The following is a 23,039-nucleotide window of genomic DNA, read 5'->3' as shown; positions in this document are numbered from 1 at the left end:
TAACCTTTTCCCTGTCCTCAGGATTAAAAGGCTTCTCAGGAGCACAGTGCTACCCTCCTCTCTGTATAGCTGTATGTGTAGCTGAGTCACTCTCAACTACCTTTTAAAGTTCAGATATGACAAACATTTAATTTCCTTTGACTTTTTACAGACTCATTTGTTGCATTTAAAATATTTTAAAGTAGTCAATATAAGCAAAGATAATATTTTCACAGAACTGAATTTAATAAAAAGTTACTTAGCACTAACTTGTAAAAAAGTTCTTTTTGGATTTTTTACTTCACTAACTTCTTATCTGTGAATTTATTTGCATAACAGAAACAATGTCAGACAACTAATTTATGCAAATGTATGCAAATAAATGGATCAATAATGCAATTTCCATATAATTTAAATTGCAGTTTACAAAATAAGAACAAAAAGCTGTGAGGCTACAATCACAAGCATGCTTAAGAACATAAAGGAGGAGTGAAGAGAAAGAAGGTCATGTTTGTAATGTTAATATTTGCAGCTTAATGATGTAGATAACAGAATATTTTGCTACACTGCGGAATCCAACAACTGGATATTTCAAAATCCTGTGTAGGCACATGGCCACAAAATGTGAAGTCTATGTTTTGAAGCTGTTTTACCAGCTCTCATAATTTCATTGCAAGTCTTGCAATATTTGAGGTTATCTTATAGCTCCAGCTCTTGGAGTTGTACACTTAAATGAGAATCTTGACTCTCATTTAAAACAAAAAGTAAGGTGCTAGCCCTCACAGTTGCAGAGGAGCCCTAAAAGCTGAAAAGCCAGAAGGCAAACAAAATACCCAAGATTTATTATTAGTAAAATCTCATGATTTTTGAATTGCTTGAGGTTCGCAACAATGTAAATTCATAAAAGTTTACTAAAGTTTGCAAATACACCAGTTGATGTAAGATGTCTGCTATAAGAGTGTTTTTGTAGTTATTGTGCTTATAAACATGCTAAAGTTCTAAGAGTTTCATTTTTTCATATCTACAGGTTTTACTTAGTCTACAATAATCTTCTGTGTTAAATGCTTTGCAAAAATATAGTGATTTTTTTTAAAACTGTGAGACAAGATGCTGCCTGTTACAAAGCATGTTCCCAAAAGGGTGAATAATTGAACCTTCTAACATATTTTTCCTCTGTCATTTTCAATACAACAGAAATAGTAAGTAAACAAGCATAAAGAAACAAACTGGAGTAGCTGAATACAATACTATACATGCAGTAAAGTAAGACCACTAGGGAAATTTATCACAGAAGGCTTCAGAAAATAATCGAAGAACACTGTGCATGCCAGTGATAGACACTATCCCAATACAAAATCAAGTATCTTTACGACAAACAAAATGTATCTTTTAAAAGTCATAATCCATCACAGCATATCACGCTGACCCAATATGGCCTCATTGTTTAGCTGGGCTCTCTTGTCTGTCTATATTCATCTGTTGTCTCTTGTCTCAAACTTAGATTGTAAGCTCCTTAGGGCAGGCACAGTCTTTTTGATCTGTACAGCACCTAGCACAAGGGGGTCTTGGTCCATGTTTAGGGCTTCTAACTGCTACAATAATACAAATAATAAATAATAATTATCATCATTTTGCTATTGGCATTATGCCCCAAAGGAATTAAGGATATTACTTAGCTGCCAACACCTCCATGAGACAGACAAGTTTTATTTTCCCCATTTTACAGGTGTCCAAATTTAGACTGAGGAGTTAAATGACTTGCTCAAGGTCACAGAGAGAATCGGTGTCAGAAGTTATTACAATTAACAACTTCCTGATTTGGAGACACATGATCATTCCACTAGACCATCCTGCCTTTCAATGATTGTTCTAAAAATACAAGTTTAACACCGGTTATTCAAACCCAGTTCTCCAAAACACTGATTATCTGAAATTATAAAACATCCCCTTAACACCAAAATTTCATTTTTCAAAATTTGACTGTTCTCAAAAGTCACTTGGGTAGGGGAGGATTTACCTGCAAATATATATATATAAATTTAGAGAACTAGTTTTCCCTTTGTAGAAACAATGTAGACAAGACAATCAAAGTTACAAAAAAAAAACCCCAGTATTGTTGAGTCAACAAAACAAAAATCTGTTCACAGGCAGTGATCAAACTGTAATTGAAATAAAACAATATCCTCATGAAAGTAATACATCACCAAAAGCAGATCAGTGTTATTTGAATTGCAGTAGCACCTAAAGGCTCCAATCAAGGATTGAGGCTCCAGTATATTATGCACTATACACACACACACAATCAGTGCTTAAAGTGGCCTGAAAAAAAAAGTGTGTGGAGTGTCTCATTACCCACACATCTACTCACGCTCCCTGCCTAACAATTAATTGTGCCCCAAAAATCAATCCTGCCCTTTAGATTCCACCATCAGTTCTGCACTTCAGACCCACATTAATGTTACCCCTATCAGTTCTGCCTAAAATATTAAGAGAGCAAGTACAAGCAAGACTTGAAAAATAGGCACTGACTGTTAAGACTGATAAGAAAGAGTAAGAATTAAGAGTATGGGGGGGAATTCAATAGCAGAAAATAAAGTAATTCATGCATCAAAAATCTCAGACAACTAAAATGTTACTGCTGTTCTCCACAAGAAAGGTGACAACATCTAACCGCAGACTAGTGATTCAGTAGCAAAGGACTTGAGAAAAATAACTCTGAGCACAACAAAAATTACATTAGCATCTAGGAAATAATATTAAAAATATTGTTTGTTTTGTTTTAAGAGACTAAGGTATGTTGTAATGTGAGGACTCAGACAGGACTCTCGCTTTCAGGTGCTTTTTATTATTATTAAATATTTATATTGCTGCAACATCTAAATGCCTCAGGCAGGATCGGAGCCCTATTGTGCTAGGTGTTGCACAAACACATTACTACTTTAAAAAGAAAAGGAGTACTTGTGGCACCTTAGAGACAGCTACAGCAAGCTTATGCTCAAATAAATTGGTTAGTCTCTAAGGTGCCACAAGTCCTCCTTTTCTTTTTGAGGATACAGACTAACACGGTTGCTACTCTGAAACCTGTAATTACTACTTTAATGACCAAGAACTACTCACTTTAGTAAAGTTAAGCATCCACGTATGTGTTTGCTGGATCAGGGCCCTAAGAAGATCAGTTAACAATAGGAAAGATAGAGCAAGGGGGATACAATATACACACAGACACACACACACACAGATAAAAATGGAATTTCTTAAATTATTATAAACAGACAAAGCATCAACTATCTCCATCTGGAACTCAACCCAGTCATCACTAAATTGATTAATTTTTCATAGGTATCAATGCCTATCCACAAGGACCAGCACAGAAGAAGGTATATAGACCTCTGGATGAGAAGCGGACATCACTGGCAAAGAGGAATAGGTGGAAGGCGGGGGGGCAATGTGATATAATAGATAAGAATACTGGAGACAAAAATACATCATTGTGTGATATAAAGAGGATACGACTTCTGCTACAGGCGGGATGCCATTCCAGCTCCTTTTTTCCCCACTTATAGCCCAACCAGCATGAGAGGGGAAATTTCCTCCATGCTATCAAATGACAAAAGCTTCCACTGGATTAACATATATACCCCAAACAGTTTTATCACAATGAGAAACCATTTAATAAAAAAGCTTATCAAGTATAGATGAAAGTTACTTTCAACAATATAAGGACTACAATTAGATAGACGTACAAACATCTTTGCAAGGCAAAAAAGTATGTCCCTGGACAGCTGTGCAGTCACAGAGAAAGGAGAAAAGAAAGTCAAGAAGAGTCCAAGGCCAGGTTGAAAAGCAACTAGTAAAATGAAAGATATGAAAATGAGCCTCCTTCTTACCCTTTAGCCAGACAGTGTTCCAATAATGACATATTGTTGGAAACATGATCAGGAAAGAAAGAAAGAAATTTGCCATCATGCAGAAAAGAAACTACTGATTGTTATGAGATAATGACCTAAAACATTGTATAACTACAAACTAGAGCTCTGATCCCTATTCTCTTGTACAGTACTTCCATTGGAGTCAATAGGACTAGTCATATAATTGCATTTGTAAACGTTGCAAGATCAGATCTTTAATGATTAGAACATTCAAAATTAAAAAAATAAGCCACAGCTAAAATTTATTACCAAAAGTACAGCAGATGGCCAAAACTGCAGGCCTACCAATACTGCCAAGCAAACCAGACCAAAAAAAATTAGGGAACTGAAAAACATCCTGAAAAATTTGAAGACAAGTATGGATTCAGAGAGTACTAAAGATAGCCGACAGATAAATTGGAAGGAAACTAGCAGCTGGCTCTCCAATTACTGCGTATTGTACAAAAGTATATAGTCAAATCAAAATCCTTCAGAACACTTATCCCCTCAAAGATGACAACTGCAGTACAGTCAAAAGAGATCTGGGTTTGAAACAATTATAATTTAAAACAATTAAGTAACAGTAACTATACACTTTAGGGAACTGGAAGAGGAGGGTAAAATGAGAAACAAGAGCATGGTTAAATATTAAAATAATCTGTTACACAGTATTTTCTTAGGACAGTGAGACTGATCTCTCAAACAGTTCGCCTCTTTATACTGCCCAGAATCATGCAATAAACTCAAACAGCTCTGTTCCATGTCTGCATAATCATTGCTCATGCTATAGAGTGAATATGAAGTTAGTCACTGATGGCTCTCTTTAATACCAACACTCAGCTCAAAACCAATTACAAGGCAAAAAAAAATATGAAGTACAACTCATTAATGGAGAGGGCCATCTCAGGAACTTACTCAGCAAATAAACACTTGTAGGTCTATAGGGGTATACTATCGAATACCACTTTGTGTAGGTTTAACAAAATGATTGGGTAACACACCTATTTTATCTTGCCTCTATTTGTGATCATTCAAACAGTAAGAAGAATAAAACCAAGAAACCTTAGAGACAGAAACCACAAGGTAAAAGGAATAGGGAACTAAAATAAAAACTGGATGTTGTCAATATGGACAGCAACATTTCACAACAATATTTTAGGACATACCTGAGTAGATATACAGCCCTTTCAATATCATTGAGTTCTTCATCAACTGTCAATCTCTCTATTTCTTCTGGTGTCTATCAAGTGTGAAATACAAAATATGATTTTACTGTTTCCCTGTTTTATTTGTCTTATAACAACCCTTTCTCCAAACCCTCAGAGATAATTACATGGTTAATAGGAGTTTAACCCTTAAAATCTCAAATAAGGCTTCAAATTCAGTCAGATAAATCTTTAGCCAGAAATATGTTAGTGACTCTAATAAGGTTCTGTTCTAACAGTTATTCTTATAATAAATATTTCATGCATATTTATAATTAACATAAGACATATAAACGTTACTGTAAACATCAACTACGTTTTCTCTATTTTTTCCCACTTATGTTTTTGTTTATACCTAGACACATTAAGGCTCTATTAAACAGAATTCAAGGATGTTAATTTCACCACAACTGAGATTTTTTTTAAATATAAGGTGCTGCCGGAGCAGCCAGCTATGCACAAATACAAGCCTGAAATAATTCCAGCTGGATTTTAAAGCATCACTCTGGTTTTAAAGTATATACCTTTAAACTCCTGCGCACCGGCCTTTCTATAATAGTAAGTTCCTGCAGGTCTTCTATGTACCCAAATAAATTGTTCTGACTAAAATCCATTTTGAAGGAGACGATTAAAGGATGCACGTAATAACTACAGCCCCTGGCAAACCATGATCCATCCAAGCCTCATATTGCATTCAGTAGGAGAGGAGTCCACGCAACACCCCCTTCCCCCGATGCACTTGAGCGTAGAGCAGCGACTGCCTCTTCCTCATAGGAAGCTGCTGAGCCCACACCACCCAGGAGGGGCCTCAGCAAACACAATGCGGCACCAGCACAACCTACTGCTACTTCTCTATGAGCATCACTCCAACGCAACACAGCCTCCTGGAAGGAAACTTTCCCCAGCTGCCTTACTTCCCTTAGTCCCTCCAGCGTCTGCAGGGAGCGGCAGGCACCAGCCTTCCCACCCTTTGCTCCGCGTGCCCTGCTGTAGGTTGAAGGGGGTGGGGTGGGGGGGGCGGTTGCTTCGACTTTCTCCTCCACGCAGAAGCGATGCTCTTCTCTTCAGGCTGGGGGGGGGCGGGCAGGCGGGAGGAAGCAAGCTACGTCGGGGGCGGCGGTCCCTCTCCTCCAGCAGGCAGCAGCCGTGGGTGTCGCCCCCTCAAGGGATCGGGTTGAAGGGCGCAGTTGTTTGTGGAGCTTCCACGTAAATGGGGCAGATGAGGGCAAGTCCCCTAAGCGGGTGGGTTGGAGGGCAGTTGGTCCTTCTGCCGCACGCCCCCCGAGAGCGGCGGATGGGGGGCAGTTCCTCCAAGAGGAGGTGTTGGCGGGCGCGGTTAGGCCCCGCTCCCCTTGCGCATCCCCGGAGCCCCGGGTCGTTATTCGCCAGGGTAGGTCACCAGTGAGAGGGATGCGGTGCCATCGCCCCGGGACGGCCCTCGGGCAGGACAGCGGCTTTCCAGGCGCCGGGAGGCGCTCCCTTCTCCGGCGAGGCCCCAGCGAAGCGCAGAGCCGCCACTCAACGACCGAGAGCAGGGCAGGAGCCGCCCCCAGCACCGCGGAGCTGGTCGCCGGGGCAACGCGCCGCTACAGCAGCCTTCGCGGGGCAAAAGAGTTGCCCGAACGCGGCAATATCGGAACGCGCTGGGGGGATACGGGGCGGGGCTTCGGCACTGCCCTGCCGCAGCTCACCCTGGAATGGGGGGCGGAGGGGCGAGCTTGATCTCCAGGAGAGAGGCGACCCCCGCCGGCCAGGAGCGGGGCTCACGCTGGTCTCACACAGCCCTGTGTCAAGGCTCTCCTCACACCCGATGGCAGGGCTCTCGTCTGTCAGGGCTCGCCTCCATATCACCCACACCGGATGACGGGGCTCTCCCCCATCGCACACCCACGCACCCCTGTGTCCGGGTTCGTCTCCTTCACACAGACACAGACCAGTGTCGGAGCTCTCTCCGCCATCTCATATTCACACACACACCGTGTGGCGGCTCCTTCGGTCCCATCCTCCTTCCCCTCACCCCCTTTGTCAAAGTTCTCCCCCCCGCCCCCCCAAGAAAAATGTCAGGGCTCTTTCCTCCTCCCATTCCCCCCCCCACACACACACACACACACAATGTCAGGGCTCTCACCTCCATCACACACCCCACAACCACACAAATAATGTCAGAGCTCTCCACCATCACACACCCCTATTTCACGGCTCTCCTCCAGGTCACACCACCCTCATATCCAGTGCCATGTCACACCCCCCTCCTATCCATCTCTCACATACACACACACAGTTTGAGAGGTCTCTCCTCCATCACACACACGTCAGGCTCTCTTCCCACACACACGCACACACTACACATCAGGGCTCTCTCCTCCAACACATGCACACACGCATAGAGCATCAAGGCTGTCCTATATTATAGATCCTTCCACCACCAGCAACAGGACTCCTGTCCCCAATGGCAGGGCTCTGACCCCTCATACCGCTCAATGTTAATACCCCTCAATCACACACCTAGTGTCCCATGCTCTGGGGTCCCTAAATCTTAGACTGCCAGAAGCTGGGGCAAGACCATAGGGACTGGATTACTCAATAAATTTCCCTGTTCGGTTCATTCCCTCTGAAGCATCTAGCACCAGCCACTGTTGAAAGACAGGATACTGAGCTAGCTGGACCATTGTCTGACCCAGTATGGCCATTCTTATGTTCAGCGTCAGGGTGTTCCTCACAAGTAGGGCTCTGTGTCTGTCACAGAGGTCGCGGAAGTCACAGAATCCGTCACTTCCGTGACCTCCGTGACTTCTGCAGGGCCAGTCTGGCTGACTCCAGGGCCGCCCAAGCAGCTGGCCCAGTGGACAGCCACACCAGCTGCTGCTCTGGCAGCCCCCGGCAGCAGTCTCTGGCCAGTCAGCCAGAGCAGCTGCGGTTCACTGGCCCGGGCAGAGGTCCCCAACCAGCTGGCTTGCTGACCAGAGTAGCAGCGGTCTACTGGCCCGGGCAGCTGGTGCCCTGGATGCCCCTCGCCTCCAGCAACACCCCTCCCAGACATCCCCCAGCAGTGGCCCCAGTGCCCCCTCCCCCCCCGATTTTATCACAGGTATTTGTAATATAAATCATGGACAGGTCACGGTCCGTGAATTTTTGTTTATTGCCCGTGTCCAGTCCATGACTTTTACTAAAAATTCCTGTGACTAAGTCATAGCCTTATTCATAAGCCCTCTTCCTCCTATGTCAGGACTGTCCTTCCATCCCACACTGAAGTGTCCCAGTAAAAAGCCCAACGTCTGGTCTATTTCAAAATAGACCTTTTTGAGTGAGATCAGATTTTCAGAAATGTTTGTGAAAGAGTGTCATGAAATATACAGCAAATTCCTTTTATGCTAGAAGCTTTTAAATGCCCCCTTAAAATTAATCTCCAGTCAAGGAATTTATCTTCAGATAAACGGGACTTGGCACCAGGTCTGCAATGGAGAATGGAAGGGATCTCCAGTAATAATACCTTGTACTATTCAGCTCCTTATTTAATTTTTCCCCCCTTGGCTCTGGTTAGATACTGTTCATACTTAATCATACAATAATAAGACAGAGTTTATTATTGTACTGTTTGATTTTTATAAGCACTCTCAACTTACAGTAAAATTTATCATTCTGCCTGACAGATACATATTTGGGTGGAGGGAAAGAATATTCAGTGTTATTTTGAAATAATAGCATCCTGTTTTTAGATATGGCTGATGGGCAAATAGCCAAACTGTCAGGGCTCTCTCCTCAATCACACTCACAGAAGATCGCAAACCTATCTTTTGTAGTTAATAAAACTTGGTTTTGTTTTCTCTAAAACCAGTTTGTGGAATTCATAACTGGAGGGCAAAAGCTGTGTATATCTTTCTCCACAGTGAGGGAGGGGGCAAATTTCATGAGCTTATGCTGTATAGTTCTATGTGCAGTGCAAGACGGTACAATTTTAAGTTTACACTCCAGAGGGGGTATGCACTTGAGTGCTGGAAAATTCCTCAGCTGAGCCTTCCCATGCAGCAGAGCTGATCTCAGCATCTGTATGTATAGCTGCATGTGGGTGTGTCCCTACCTGTATGTGTGCTGGTAAAGTGCAGTCTGAAGCCTGAGGGAGGGCTTAGCTGGCTTGCCTCAGCAATACAGTGTAACAGGAATCCAGGCTGGTGGGTCAGGCAGGCTCAGTGGTACCCCAGTTCCAAATGGCACCCTGGGGGAACCCATCACATGATCTAGATATAGACAACACAATGAAATTCAACAAAGACACCTATAAAGTGCTACACTTAGGGAAGAAAAACCAAAATATTTTTGATGTTTTCTACATTTTTAAATATATTGATTTCAATTACAACACAGAATACAACAGCACTCACTTTATATTTATTTTTATTACAAATATTTGTACTCTAAAAACCAAAAGAAATAGTATTTTTCAATTCATCTCATACAATACTGTAGTGCAATCTCTTTATCATGAAAGTTGAACTTACAAATGTAGAGTTATGTACAAAAAATAACTGCATTGAAAAATAAAACAATGTAAGACTTTAGAGCCTACAAGTCCACACAGTCCTACTTCTTGTTCAGCCAATCGCTCAGACAAACAAGTTTGTTTACATTTGCAGGAGATAATGCTGCCCTCTTCTTGTTTACAATGTCACCTGAAAGTGAGAACAGGCATTCGCATGGCACTGTTGTAGCTGGCGTCACAAGTTATTTACGTGCCAGATGCGCTAAAGATTCATATGTGCCTTCATGGTTCAGCCACCATTCCAGAGGACATTCGTCCATGCTGATGACGGGTTCTGCTCAATAACAATCCAAAGTAGTGTAGAAAAACGTATGTTCATTTTCATCATCTGAGTCAGATGCCACCAGCAGAAAGTTGATTTTCTTTTTTTGGTGGTTTGGGTTCTGTAGTTTCCACATCAGAGTGTTGCTCTCTTAAGACTTCTGAAAGCATGCTCCACACCTCATCCCTCTCAGATTTTGGACAGCACTTCAGATTCTTAAACCTTGGGTCCAGTGCTGTAGCTATTCTTAGAAATCTCCAGTTGGTATCTTCTGTGTATTTTGTCAAATCTGCTGTGAAAGTGTTCTTAAAACCAACATGTAGCGGGGCATCACCTGAGACTGCTATAATATGAAATATATGGCAGAATGCAGGTAGAACAGAGACATACAATTCTCCCCCAAGGAGTTCAGTCACAAATTTAATTAAAGCATTATTTTTTTAACGAGCATCATCTGTATGAAAGCATGTCCTCTGGAATGGTGTCCAAAGCATGAAGGGGCATACGACTGTTTAGCATGTCTGGAACGTAAATACCTTGCAATGCCGGCTACAGAAGTGTCATTGGAACTCCTGTTCTCACTTTCATCTGACACTGTAAATAGAACCAGGCAGCTGTATCTCCCATATATGTAAACAAACTTGTTTGTGTTAGCAATTGGCTGAACAAGAAGTAGGACTGAGTGGATTTGTAGGCTCTAAAGTTTTACATTGTTTTGTTTTTGAGTGCAGTTATATAACAAAAAGAATCTACATTTGTAAGTTACATTTTCATGATAAAAAGAGATTGCACTACAGTGCTTGTATGAGGTGAATTGAAAAATACACTTTTATCATTTTTACAATGCAAATATTTGAAATAAAAAATAATTATATAAAGTGAGCACTGTACAGTTTGTATTCTGGGTTGTAATATAAATCAACATGTTTGAAAATGTAGAAAAACATCCAAAATATTAAATAAATTTCAATTGGTATTCTATTGTTTAACAGTGAGATTCATTTTTTTTAATCACAATTAATTTTTTTGAGTTAATCGTGTGAGTTAACTGAGATTAATTGACAGCCCTAATTTTCATGAATGACTTTGACACAAAACGTGAGAGTTGGCTAATAAAATCTGTGGATGACACAAAGTTAGGAGGTATTGCAAATACTGAGGAGGACCAGAATATCATACGAGAAGATTTGGACAACCTTGAAAACTGGAGTAATATAAATGGGATGAATTTAACAGTGCAGTTATGCATTGTGGGTCTTAACAAGAGATTTTGCTATAAGTTATAGACTTATCGGTTGGAAGCCACAGAGGAGGAGAAAGATGTTGGTGTATTGTTCTATTGCAGGATGACTATGAGCCACCAGTGTGATGCGGCTGTGAAAAAAAGGCTAATACAATCCTAGGAAGCACTACGTGAGTTATTTCCAGTAGAGATAGGGAAGTGTTATTACCATTATACAAGACACTGCTGAGACCTCAGCTGGAACACTGTGTAATTCTGGTCTCCCATGTTCAAGAAAGATTAATTCAAACTGAAACAGATGCAGAAAAGGGCTACTAGGATGATCAGAGTAATAAAGATCCTGTCTTATGAGAGGAGACTTAAGGAGATTGTCTTGTTTAGCCTAGCAAAATGAAGGCTGAGGGGAGATATGATTGCTCTCTATAAATATATCAGAGGGATAAACACCAGGGACAGAAAGGAGTTAATTACGTTAAGAACAAATGTTGGCACAAGAACAAATTAATATAAACTGGCCATCAACAACTTTAAGCTTGAAATTGGATGAAGGTTTCTAACCGTCAGAGGAATGAAGTTCTGGAACAGCCTTCCAAGGGGAGTAGTGAGGTCAAAAACCTAACTTGCTTCAAGACAGAGTTTGATAAGTTTATGGAGGGGATGGTATGAAGAGGTTGGCTACAATGGTATGTGGCCCTTCTGCACCTGCTATTAGCAAATATCTCCAACGACCTGATGGGGGCTCTAGGTGGTGAGGGCGGAGTTACCACAGAGAATTCTTTCCCAGATGTCTGGCTAGTAGGTCTTGCCCACATGTTTAGGGTCTAACTGATGGGATTGGAAAGGAATTTTCTCCCAGGACCAGGGTGAAAGTAAGGCATTACGGGCTGGTACAGCGTACTGGTAAATAGTGGCCGCCGGTACTGGCCCGTACAGTTGACTTTAAAGTGCTGCTGCGGGGCTTCCAACACTTTGGGGAGTGCAAAAGGGCAGCGACGTTAAAGCACTGCTGTGGCAACGCTTTAAGCAGGGTCCTTACAGCACTGCCACGGCCCTTTTGCCCCACCTTGGCCGCCGACGGGGGTGGGCAAAAGGAGCAGCTGCTCCAGGGCTGGCAATTTAAAAGGGCCCAGGGCTATGGCTGCCACTACCGCAGCAGCAGCTAATGCCCCAGGCCCTTTAAATCACTGCTGGCGCCCTGGGTGGCGTGGGCCAGGCAGCGTGGATGGGCTGGCTGGGGGATGCTGATTCCCCCCAGTCTAGCCCCTTCCAGCCGAGGCCCCGCCCCTTCTGGGGTGTGGGGTGGAGTACCAGTAAGATTCAATTTTACTTTCACCCCTGCCCAGGTCAAATTGGCAGAGACCCTGGGCGGGTTTTGCCTTCCTTTACAGCAAGGATCAGCAACCTTTGGCACGCAGCCCAACAGGGAAATCCACTGGTGGGCCGGGACTGTTTGTTTACCTGCAGCGTCTGTAGGTTCAGCTGATCGCAGCTCCCACTGGCTGCGGTTCGCCGTTCCAAGCCAATGGGGGCTGCGGGAAGCAGTGTGGGCTGAGGGATGTGCTGGCTGCCTCTTCGTGCAGCCCCCATTGGCCTGGAACGGTGAACCGCAGCCAGCGGGAGCTGCAATCGGCAGAACCTGCGGACGCTGCAGGTAAACAAACTATCACGGCCTGCCAGCAGATTTCCCTGATGGGCTGTGTGCCAAAGGTTGCCGATCCCTGCTCTACAGCATGGGGCCTGGGTCACTTGCTGGTTTAAACTAAAGTAAATGCTGCATTCGCTTTAACTTAAAGTCTTTAAATTAAGATTTGAAGACATCAGGAACTCAGCTGGAGGTTGTGGTCCTATTGCAGGTGTGAGTGTGTGAGGTTTTGCGACCTGCAATATGCAGGTCAGACTAGAGGATCATGATGATCCCTTTTGGCCTTAAAGTCTATCAGTCTCAGTTACAGAAAAATGTCTTTTAAAAATTATTTTCATATGATAAAATGTGTTTTATATACAGTTGATAGGGATAGGATATGTATCGAGGGCAAGATTCTGCATACACTTACTACTGGGTGCAATACTTGCTAAACTGATTAGTCCCATTGACTTCAGCGTAACTGTCTTCACAATTATAAAGAATTCATATGATCCAAACAGCCAATGGCGATAGGAATGAAAAACATTTTTTAAAATACTGCACAAAGGTCTACCTACCAACAATTGAATGGATGATAATACTTTACTATTACTTTGAAAACAAAGATACAATCTACTAGATTTTGTTTAATATAAGAAAAGTTTGACAATAATTCCCAAGAATCTATTGGTGTTTTATGTTCAAATAAGTGTGAAGGCGTGTTGCTTAAAATCTGACCTACTTTTTATCTTGTGTGTTTTTCTGTATGTAATTCTGAATTTATTAAAAAAACCAAACAAACAAAAAACCCCACAGTGCTTCTTGGCTCTCTGTATAAAATAAATGGACCAAATTCTTCTCTCAGTTACACCAGTAAAAATCTAGAATAATTTCACTGACTTCAAATTTACACCATGGTAGCTGAGATGAGAGTCTGGCCCAATACCCACAACTCAAGCACTTACCAGCAACAATAAAATAATAAACTATTGTGTACATGCAGCAAAAGACCAAAACATCCAACAGGGATACAGATTTCAATGTCATGGTTACAAGGCAGTATAATAAAGAACAATGGGTGTTTTGAAACATTCCTCGATGGGGTCCTTTTAAGTAAGGAAAATCAATAACATCAAATATAATACAGGTGCACCTAATTTAAGCCCTTTGCAATGTAGCTCATAAATTAGTCACTGAAAGAAAATAAATTACATGAAATGTTCTGTTCCCAAATTTTCAGGATTCTGACATCCAGGCTTCTGCTGATGATAAAGTATTAGAAAAGTATCTTCAGAGTCCAGTCCTAATTAATTAAGAAAATCCTTTTGTAAGCTCTTTCGCAGCCAAGTTTCAGTTATTTCAGGTTGTAAAGAGTCCTCTGACCATTCCCTTTTTGGAACTTGCAGTCTTCTAATATTTGGCATTTCAAATGCCAGTTTTCAAGACTGAATTGAAGATCAAAGTTTTAAAGTGTATAATGTGGTTGACTTTTCAATTTATTTTTATTATAAAATGTTGTGAGGCACTAAGGGCCAGATGTTTAAATGCATTAAGGCACCTAAAGATGCAGACAGGTGCCTGTCTCAAAGAGAGGCATCTAGATATCTAGTGAGATTTGCAAAAGCACTTATCTGCATCTTTAGGTGCCTAAATACCTCTTAAAATCTGGTCCTAAAGGTCAAGTCCTATAAACTTTATGCAACTATAATTCCCATTAACTTCAGAATGAATAGTTTTTTCACAGGACTGTATGAACGTCCAGTAGGTGAGAAGAGTACAATATAACTTCTTATAATGAAATAACACAGTAAAATAAATACCAGCCACAATGTTCATCTAAGAATGCTTTAGCTTGGCCACAGCTGATACACATCTCTCAATCTCAAAATGTTAAATCCCAGGCAGACTGTGAAGAGCTACAAAAGGATCTCTCAAAACTGGGTGACTGAGCAACAAAATGGCAGATGAAATTCAACGCTGATAAATACAATGTAATGCACATTGGAAAACATAATCCCAACCATATGTATAAAATGATAGAGCCTAAATTAGCTGTTACCACTCAAGGAAGAGATCTTGGATTCATTGTGGATAGTTCTCTGAAAACATCCACTCAATGTGCAGCGGCAGTCAAAATAGCCAACAGAATGTTGGGAATCATTAAGAAAGGGATAGATAATGGGATAGATAATAAGACAGAAAATATCATATTGCCCCTATATAAATCCACGGTATGCCCACATCCTGAATATTCTGTGCAGATGTGATTGTCCCATCTCAAAAAAGATATATTGGAATTGGAAAAGGTTCAGAAAAGAGCAACAAAAATGATTAGGGGTATGGAACGGCTTCCATATGAGGAGAATTAATAAGACTGAGACTTTTCATCTTGGAAAAGAGACGAATAAGGGGGGATATGATAGAGATCTATAAAATCATGACTGGTGTGGAGAAAGTAAATAAGGAAGTGTTATTTACCCCTGCTCATAACACACAAACTAGGGATCACCAAATGAAATTAATAGTGTTGTGGAAAAAGAGTCTCACCATCTGTTTGGTTCAAAGAGTCTGAGGTCCTTTATTGAATACAAGCATGCAGAGAGGAGACAGAGATGGCCACAGGCAGGTGCCACCCTGGTCTCTCTCTGCCCTGCCCCTATAATACCAAACTTATATAGGTCCAAATTCAAGCCAAATGATACATTTCCTTACCACTCAAGCATTATTAATAAAGCCTTATAAGGAATTAATGGAAGGGCACCGTGTTATTATCAAGATCTTATCAAGATCTGTGGTTTGCTGTGGCAGCATTTTGGCTAGGGACTTTTGCAGGGTGGAGGGTGCATATAATGGACAGCTAGGGACTCTTCCAGAGGCCCTTTTGGTTCTTTGCTAGTTAAAGATTGGCCTAGTCCATTATCCGGGTCAAGTGCCACAGCCTAGCATACGTAAATGCTTTAGCTTAAGCCAAGTCTTACAGGATACAGGCATGTAGGCCTCTTGTATTATAGCTTTTGCATACGTTGCATATAGTGCACAGATTTTGCTGCAGAATGGGATGGGGTCAGTTTCAACAGCAAGGTTAACAGCAATTTCCCCCACAATAGGCAGCAGGTTTAAAACATAAAAAAGGAAGTATTGCATCACACAATGCACAGTCAACCCTGTGGAACTCTTTGCCAGAGGATGTTGTGAAGGCCAAGACTATAACAGGGTTCAAAAAAGAACCAGATAAATTTATGGAGGATAGGTCCATCCATGGCTATTAGCCAGGATGGGCAAGGATGATATCCCTAGCCTCTGTTTGCCAGAAGCTGGGAATGGGCAACAGGGAATGGATCACTTGATGATTACCTGTTCTGTTCATTCCCTCTGGGGCACCTGGTATTGGCCACTATCGGAAGACAGAATACTGGGCTAGATGGACCTTTGGTCTGACACAGTAGGGCCATACTTATTTTGTTATTCTGAATGAAAATTCTGTACACTTGCCAGATATAACAGTGAAGCTTGCACATTTTGTTCCAAAACCTCTAATTTAAAAACAAAAAACAAAACAAAACAGCATTTCCCAATCTGACATTCACTCTGCAGTCACTTTCTCCCTTAATGGTCTGACCTTCTCTCACTCCTCCACCTTGAATTGTCCCTACAGGACTGCAGGGAGGCTTCGCACTTCTTTCCTATCCCTGTTGCTTCCAGTTCCTCACCCTTTCCAGTCATTCTCTTCCTCCAAGACACACGACATGAGACTCCCCATTCCACACTCTAGTGACAATTTGGGGAATTTGTCTATGTCCGTTTATGAATTTCCTTTGTTTTGTTCATATCCTTTGTGATTGTAACCTCAGCATGACTGTAACCACAGTCACACCTGTGACAGCTGTCTTCTGTCACCTAACTCTCCCTGACTTTTTCTCAGCCTCCCTCCTCTGATTTTTGACACCGGTCTCTCTGTCTTCACACAATCCACCTTCCTCATTGTCTGACTTTTGCTTTAATGTTCTCATTAAGCCTCACCCCCTTCCCCTTGTCTCCTTTCTTGACCTTTTGTCCTGAGCCATCTCTCCCAGTCACCACATCGCCATTCACTCTATCTTTTGACACAAATTTTTAAATCAAGATTGGATGGTTTTCTAAAAATGATGCTTTAGGAATTATTTTGGGGAAGTTCTATGGCCTGTGTTATACAGGAGGTCAGATTTGATGACCACAGTGGTCCCTTCTGGCCGTGGAATCTATGAATGGGAGCAGATTTGAGCCCTTAGGGTTTTCTCGTTCCATTCCATACAACAGAATAAAATAGATATTAGGTATGTTAAACTAGAAGAAAACAACATATAGAAATATCTGTATATATATTAGAAAAATACCTGGAAGCTAGTACACACACGTCTCGATAAAAATAAAACTACTACTTAACACAGTTTCCAGTTTGTTGCTAAGAAACTGCTGCTTCACAGTTTTATTGTCATTTGCAGAATTCTGATTGTTCCTTTGCCACTTTGTGTCAGCTCATTATAACAGCATAATTAGAATGAACATAATGGAAAATAATGGAACATATAATTTAAATTTTCATTATCTGTACTACTGGCTTGCTGTTTGCTGTTCTGTAGACTAGTACCCTCTAATATAACATGAAAGAGGGAAGATATTAAAGGAGAGATTGTTTATCCTAGCATAAAAAATGCCAAACAATTTCTTTTCATTTTTTACATAAAATATTTCTTTGGGGGTTTTGTTTGCTTGATTCTGGACTCTCTAAGGAGCTATTATCAGATTACTTGAATAAAGTCCTGGTGAAATTATAACTCTTCCCTCTTACTTTAAAAATCACCTGCAAAAGAGGGGAGGGAAATGGGTTTGTCCTTGTTTACTTATTTAAAATGTATCAGTATAAAAGAAGGCTGTTTCTTGCTTTAATGGCATATTTTTACTTTAGATACAATATAAATGTCAAATATTGTCTTTTCTGTTTTTGCTGGAGCTCTCCCTTGCAGAACCTAGGGTTTTGATTCTGCTCCTGCTGAAGTCAATGGTAAAAATCCAATGAGATCGATGGTGCAAGATCAGGCCTACAGAGAAGTAGATTGGGAACTTTCTCAGCCATTAGCTAAAGGAGGCAGCATGTTGAATCTTTAACAAAGAGGGCTGTATCCCAGCATGCTTTACCAAGTTAAATAAATAACTTAGTTGCAAAAATAAAACAAAGAACAAAAGTAGGGAGAGAGAAAGCAAGAGGAGAAAGGATGTTTTTAGATTAGACTTAAAAATAGATGGAGAGCAAATGAGGTGGAAGAGGATGCAGAGGAAAATGCCACATCAATAGTGACCAAATTGTGGGGAAGGTCAGAGAGGAGATTCCCACTTTGAATTTCTCCCAGCATTGACAAGCCATTTCCCAGTGTTATTCCTTTCAAGTGACCATATACAGCTGGTTAGAGTCCTAAGGTGAAAATCCTGGCCCCATGGACCTGCAAGAACCATAACTGGTGTAGGTGTAGCCAAAATGGACATGAACATTCTTTCCCCTTGCTAAGTTCTGTTCCATTACTTTATTTTTGTTTTTTAATTACACAGGGGTTTTTTGCCCTGGTTTTGGTATGCAATAAAAATCCTTTTTTAGGGGAAAATAATTAATCTTTATAACATCATATGCTTCAGAATGCCAAGCACTACTGAAAAGGCCCACTGCTTGTTATTGTCCAGGGCGACAGAGCTCATAGGATCAGTGACAAATGCAGGGTAATTATTATACACGTACTGGAGGCACCACACAATCAATAGCTGTATTAACAAACGGCAAGCACCACACAATTCCTAACAACCCCCCAAAACTTTAGGGCCAGGTACAGCACAGCCCACCACATCACTGTGACTAAATACAGACAGTGACATGCTCTTTCAAGGTCTCCTTCAACCACACAGCTCTGTGTTGAGCTCTACTAATACCCCTTTGGTCTGGTCTGGCTGTTCAAACCTCAGCTCTCCATGTCGCTGCAACATCTGCTTCACAGATATTATGCAGAGCACAACTGGCAGCTATAACCATTGAGACATTTTTCTCACAGAGATCCAATCTGGTGATCACCAATGCCAGCTTCTCTTCAATCTACCAAAAGCACATTCAGCTGTCATTCTGCACCTGGTGAGCTGGTAGTTAAATCTTTCCTTGGTACTGTCGAGCTGGCTAGTATTCAGCTTCATAAGCCAGGAGAGCAAGGAGTAGGCTGGGTCCCCTAGGGTCACTAGTGGCATTTCAACATCACCAATGATAATTCAACTGTCAGGAAAGAATGTCTCTGCTTGCAGCTTTCTGAACAGTCCTATGTTCTTAATAATGCAAGCGTCATATGTACCTTCCTTGACCAGCCAACCACTGATGTCAGTGAAGCGTCCCCGATGATCCATCAATGCTTTCAACACCATCGAAAAGTAGCCTTTCCTATTGATGGGTTGTGGGCCACACAATTCCAAAACAGGGAAATGCATGCCATCTATTGCTCCATTGTAGTTCAGGAACTCCATTGCTGCAAATCTATCCCCACGTCCTGCACATTACCGAGTGTCACAGTCCTGTGTAGCAGATGGCTAATGGCCCTGAACACTTGCACGACAATGGTCCCAACTGTGGATTTTCCAATTCCATAATGATTTCCTACTGACTAGTAGTAATCTGGCATTGCAAGCTTCTACAATGCAATCATTACTTGCTTCTCCATTGTCAGTGAAGCTCTCATTCTAGAGTCCCTGCACTGGAGGACTGAGTTGAGTTTGGTACACAGACATAGGAATGTGGCCTTTCACATCGTTCCGAACCTGCGTTGTGATGCGATCGCACTAGTCAGTGCTTGTTTCTCGGGGCCTGAGGTGGCAGTCCACTGTCTGCAGCTGTTCCATGAACATCCTTAGGTCTTACTATGTCCCACAGCAATCTGTCCTCCATAAAATCATCATGTCCACCACTGCTAGGGTTCTTCTTGCAGCTCTGCAAATACCAGATCATCCGTCCTGTGTTTGCAACACTCATAACAATAGTGCAGAGCTGTGTGAGTTCCATGCTTCTGTCAGAGATGGCAGGCAGCAAGAAGTGACACACAGGTTTGTGGGATTTTTTAAAAAGATACAAAAATAATGGGATATGGATGGCACTATGGGATGGAGAAAGCTGCATGCTGGGAACTTGACCCCTTGATCCCAGTCACCCTTGTGTGACTCACTTCTGCCCCACCATGAACTGCCAAAATTTCCCAAAAGACAGTGCACCAGACAATTGTGAGCTGCACATTGGAATACCTACCCATAGTGCACTGCATTGCGCATCGACACAAGCACTCCTTGTGAGTACGCACAGCACCCAACACAAGGAGTCAAGTATGCAAAGACATAAGCGATATATTAACCATGGCATCTTTACGCCAACATAACTTGCTTTGACCAAAGTTTGTAGTGTAGACATGGCCTAAGTCTTGCTGGTTGTCTTCTTCTTTCATATGGCTGGCGTAAAGCAGCACATGGGTGGTGGGTATCATAGGCTGGTGGAGGCTGTGCCTCCCCAAACACCCAGGCATGACCCCATCCATGCTCTGCCCCCAGACCTCCTCCTGCCAGTTCCCCTGTCCCGGTGCTGTCACCATGGCCGCAGCTAGAACTCAGGCTGACACTGGGGCTGCACCACTCACCCAGCACTCCGGGGCTGGGGCAGTGCTGCCCGCCCTCCCGGCACTCTGGAGCTAGGGGGGCTAGGGGCTGCGCTTGGGCTGGGCCACCCACTCTCCCACCCTCCCGGCGCTGGGGCCACACCACCCCCACCCTCCTGGCGCTCTGGGGCTGAGGGTGCTAGCCTGGGGTAGGGGTTGGTGGGGCAGGGGTGAAGGGGCAGGACTGGGGGCTAACCTCCCTCAGCCGGCAGTTCACACGTCGCCCATGAAGCAGCACCTACAATTTCACCTGAAGTTGATCAAGCCAAATGGCTATATCAGAGCAGCAGAATTTATTGCAGTAATGCCACCTTCATATTTATAAATTAGGCAGTAGGTGGTGATATGTTCGATGGTCTGTCATGGGAAGCCACACTCACACATCGGGGAGTCCTTGATTTTCCATATGTGCATTAGATGTCTGCATCTGCCATGGTTGGTTTGGATTCAGTTCAGAGTTGACCAAGATGACCCTCTGCATGAGATCCACCACCAGGTGTTTATTTTTTAAGTGATGTTTAGCCCAATCTGCTTTCCAAACCTCCTTCTGATCGTTGCCTGATTGCATGAGGCTAAGCGAATGTTCCCAGAAAGGCTTGTGGTACTTAAGACGTTGTGGGGGCGGGGGCGTTGTTAAGGTCTTGGTGGATAAGACGACATCTGTTTTCCTGGATTTGCTGAGCTTCGCGGAATGTTGCAGCAGTTCCTTGTATCGGCGGGGGAGCAATGTTAGACAGAGTAGCTAGCCATGGTTTTGGAGTCAACTTAAGGGTTCCCGTGATGCACCACACTACTGTATTCAGCTGGGTGTTAACAAGTCACATGTGGCTGCATCTGCTCCATACTGGTGCACAATATTCAGCTACTGAATGTATAAAGTGCTATTGCAGATGTTCGCAACACTAATGCCGACACACCCCAGGTTGTACCTGCTAGTTTCTGGATTATGTCGGCTCTCGTTTTTCTTTACGGCTACCTTCTCAAGGTGATCATGGAAGGTGAAAGTGCGATCGAGTTTCACTCTGAGATATGTTGGAGTGTAATTGTGTTGAACATTTTTACCAAAGACAGCTACTTTCAGTGTGTTTTTAGCACTTGGTGGTAGCTCGACATAAGCAGGGCTGTGTCAGGGCACCAATGCCCCCAGCAGTGGGCAGAGAGCTACAAGTTTGAGATTACAAGTGCGTTTGGTAAAGGTAATAGTACTGATGTAATATACTTACACTTGGTACCACATGACATTTTGATTAAAAAACTAGAATGATATAAAATTATCATGGCAGATAGTACATGCTGATAGGTCTCAAAATGTCATTCTAAATGGAGAATCATCATTAAGCAGGTCTGTTTCCAGTGGAGTTATTCACAGATTAGTTCTTGGCCATATGTTATTCAACATTTTCATTCAACAACCTGGAAAAAAACAAAATAATCACTGATAAAGTTTGCAAATGACACAAAAAATAGAAGAATGGTATATAATGAAGAGGACCGGTACAGAGGGATCGGGATTGCTGTGTAAACTGGGTGCAAGCAAACAATGTGTGTTTCAATACAGCTAAATGTAAACATATACATGTAGGAACAGGTTTCAGAGTAACAGCCGTGTTAGTCTGTATTCGCAAAAAGAAAAGGAGTACTTGTGGCACCTTAGAGACTAACCAATTTATTAATAATAAATAATAAATTGGTTAGTCTCTAAGGTGCCACAAGTACTCCTTTTCTTTTTACATGTAGGAACAATGAATATAAGCCATACTTGCAGAATGGGAGATTCTATCCTGGGAAGCAATGACTCTGAAAAAGATACAGGGGTCCTTGTGATGTTGAACTCGATGTGATTTTTAAAAATATGCTAATAAGGGTGAATATAATATAACTGGAATATGCTTCATGCAAAAGGTCTCTTGTAAGGTATCATTACAAAGCTTATAATTACTGAGTGTGTTCATCTTATTTGTATGAATGTATCATTCTTGTATCTGAAACTAGAAATATGAAATATAACTCCGGGGGCCTATTGTAATAATGCAAAGTGTAAGCCATTAATGGTGGTTTGGAATCTTGATGGCTCCCATTAACCCAGACAATTGTCTGTAGATAGCTCTGTTTTACTTGTAAGTCTTCCTGTATACGTGTGTGCTGGCAAGTGGATAATGAAGTCTTACAGTGACATGTGATCATGTCACCTGAACTGGAATCCATCTTTAACCTGGTGCTTTTCCATTGAGAAGGAGGGGTGGGAACCCAGAGGGACAAAGGATTCCTGCCTTATGCAAAAGATATATAAGTGGGTGGAATAGAACAAAGGGAGCAGCCATCATGAGAAATCCCCTCGCTACCACCTGAGCTGGAACAAAGGCTGTACCAGGGGAAAGGATTGTGCCCAGAGTAGGAAGGCATCCAGTCTGTAAAAGAAACTTATTGAAACATCTCTGAGGGTGAGATTTTATCTGTATTCAGTTTTATTAATGTACTAGACTTAGACTTCCGTGTTTTATTTTATTTTGCTTGGTAATTCACTTTGTTCTGTCTGTTACTACTTGAAACCACTTAAATCCTACTTTCTGTATTTAAT

The 23,039-nt window shown here is 42.1% G+C and overlaps 1 protein-coding gene across 2 annotated transcripts in view; it reads right to left on the bottom strand.

The window, feature by feature from the left end:
- PPP4R4 (protein phosphatase 4 regulatory subunit 4) overlaps window positions 1-7,033 on the bottom strand; it is a 119,302-nt gene extending 112,269 nt beyond the window's left edge. Inside the window, exons 1-2 of one of the 2 annotated variants that reach the window (XM_073349556.1) lie at window positions 5,617-7,033; window positions 5,054-5,127 (exon numbers count right to left, since the gene is read on the bottom strand). In XM_073349556.1, coding sequence (XP_073205657.1) covers window positions 5,054-5,127; window positions 5,617-5,706 — 164 coding nt within the window. In that variant the 5' untranslated portion in view covers window positions 5,707-7,033. Of the gene's footprint in view, window positions 1-5,053; window positions 5,128-5,616 lie in introns of those variants that run through there. The other variant, XM_073349559.1, reaches the window with a different exon arrangement.
- Window positions 7,034-23,039: the final 16,006 nt, after the last annotated feature.

The sequence above is a fragment of the Lepidochelys kempii genome, chromosome 6 (assembly GCF_965140265.1).
Source record: "Lepidochelys kempii isolate rLepKem1 chromosome 6, rLepKem1.hap2, whole genome shotgun sequence".
Taxonomy (NCBI): domain Eukaryota; kingdom Metazoa; phylum Chordata; order Testudines; family Cheloniidae; genus Lepidochelys; species Lepidochelys kempii.
This window is presented reverse-complemented; position numbering and strand designations above follow the sequence as displayed.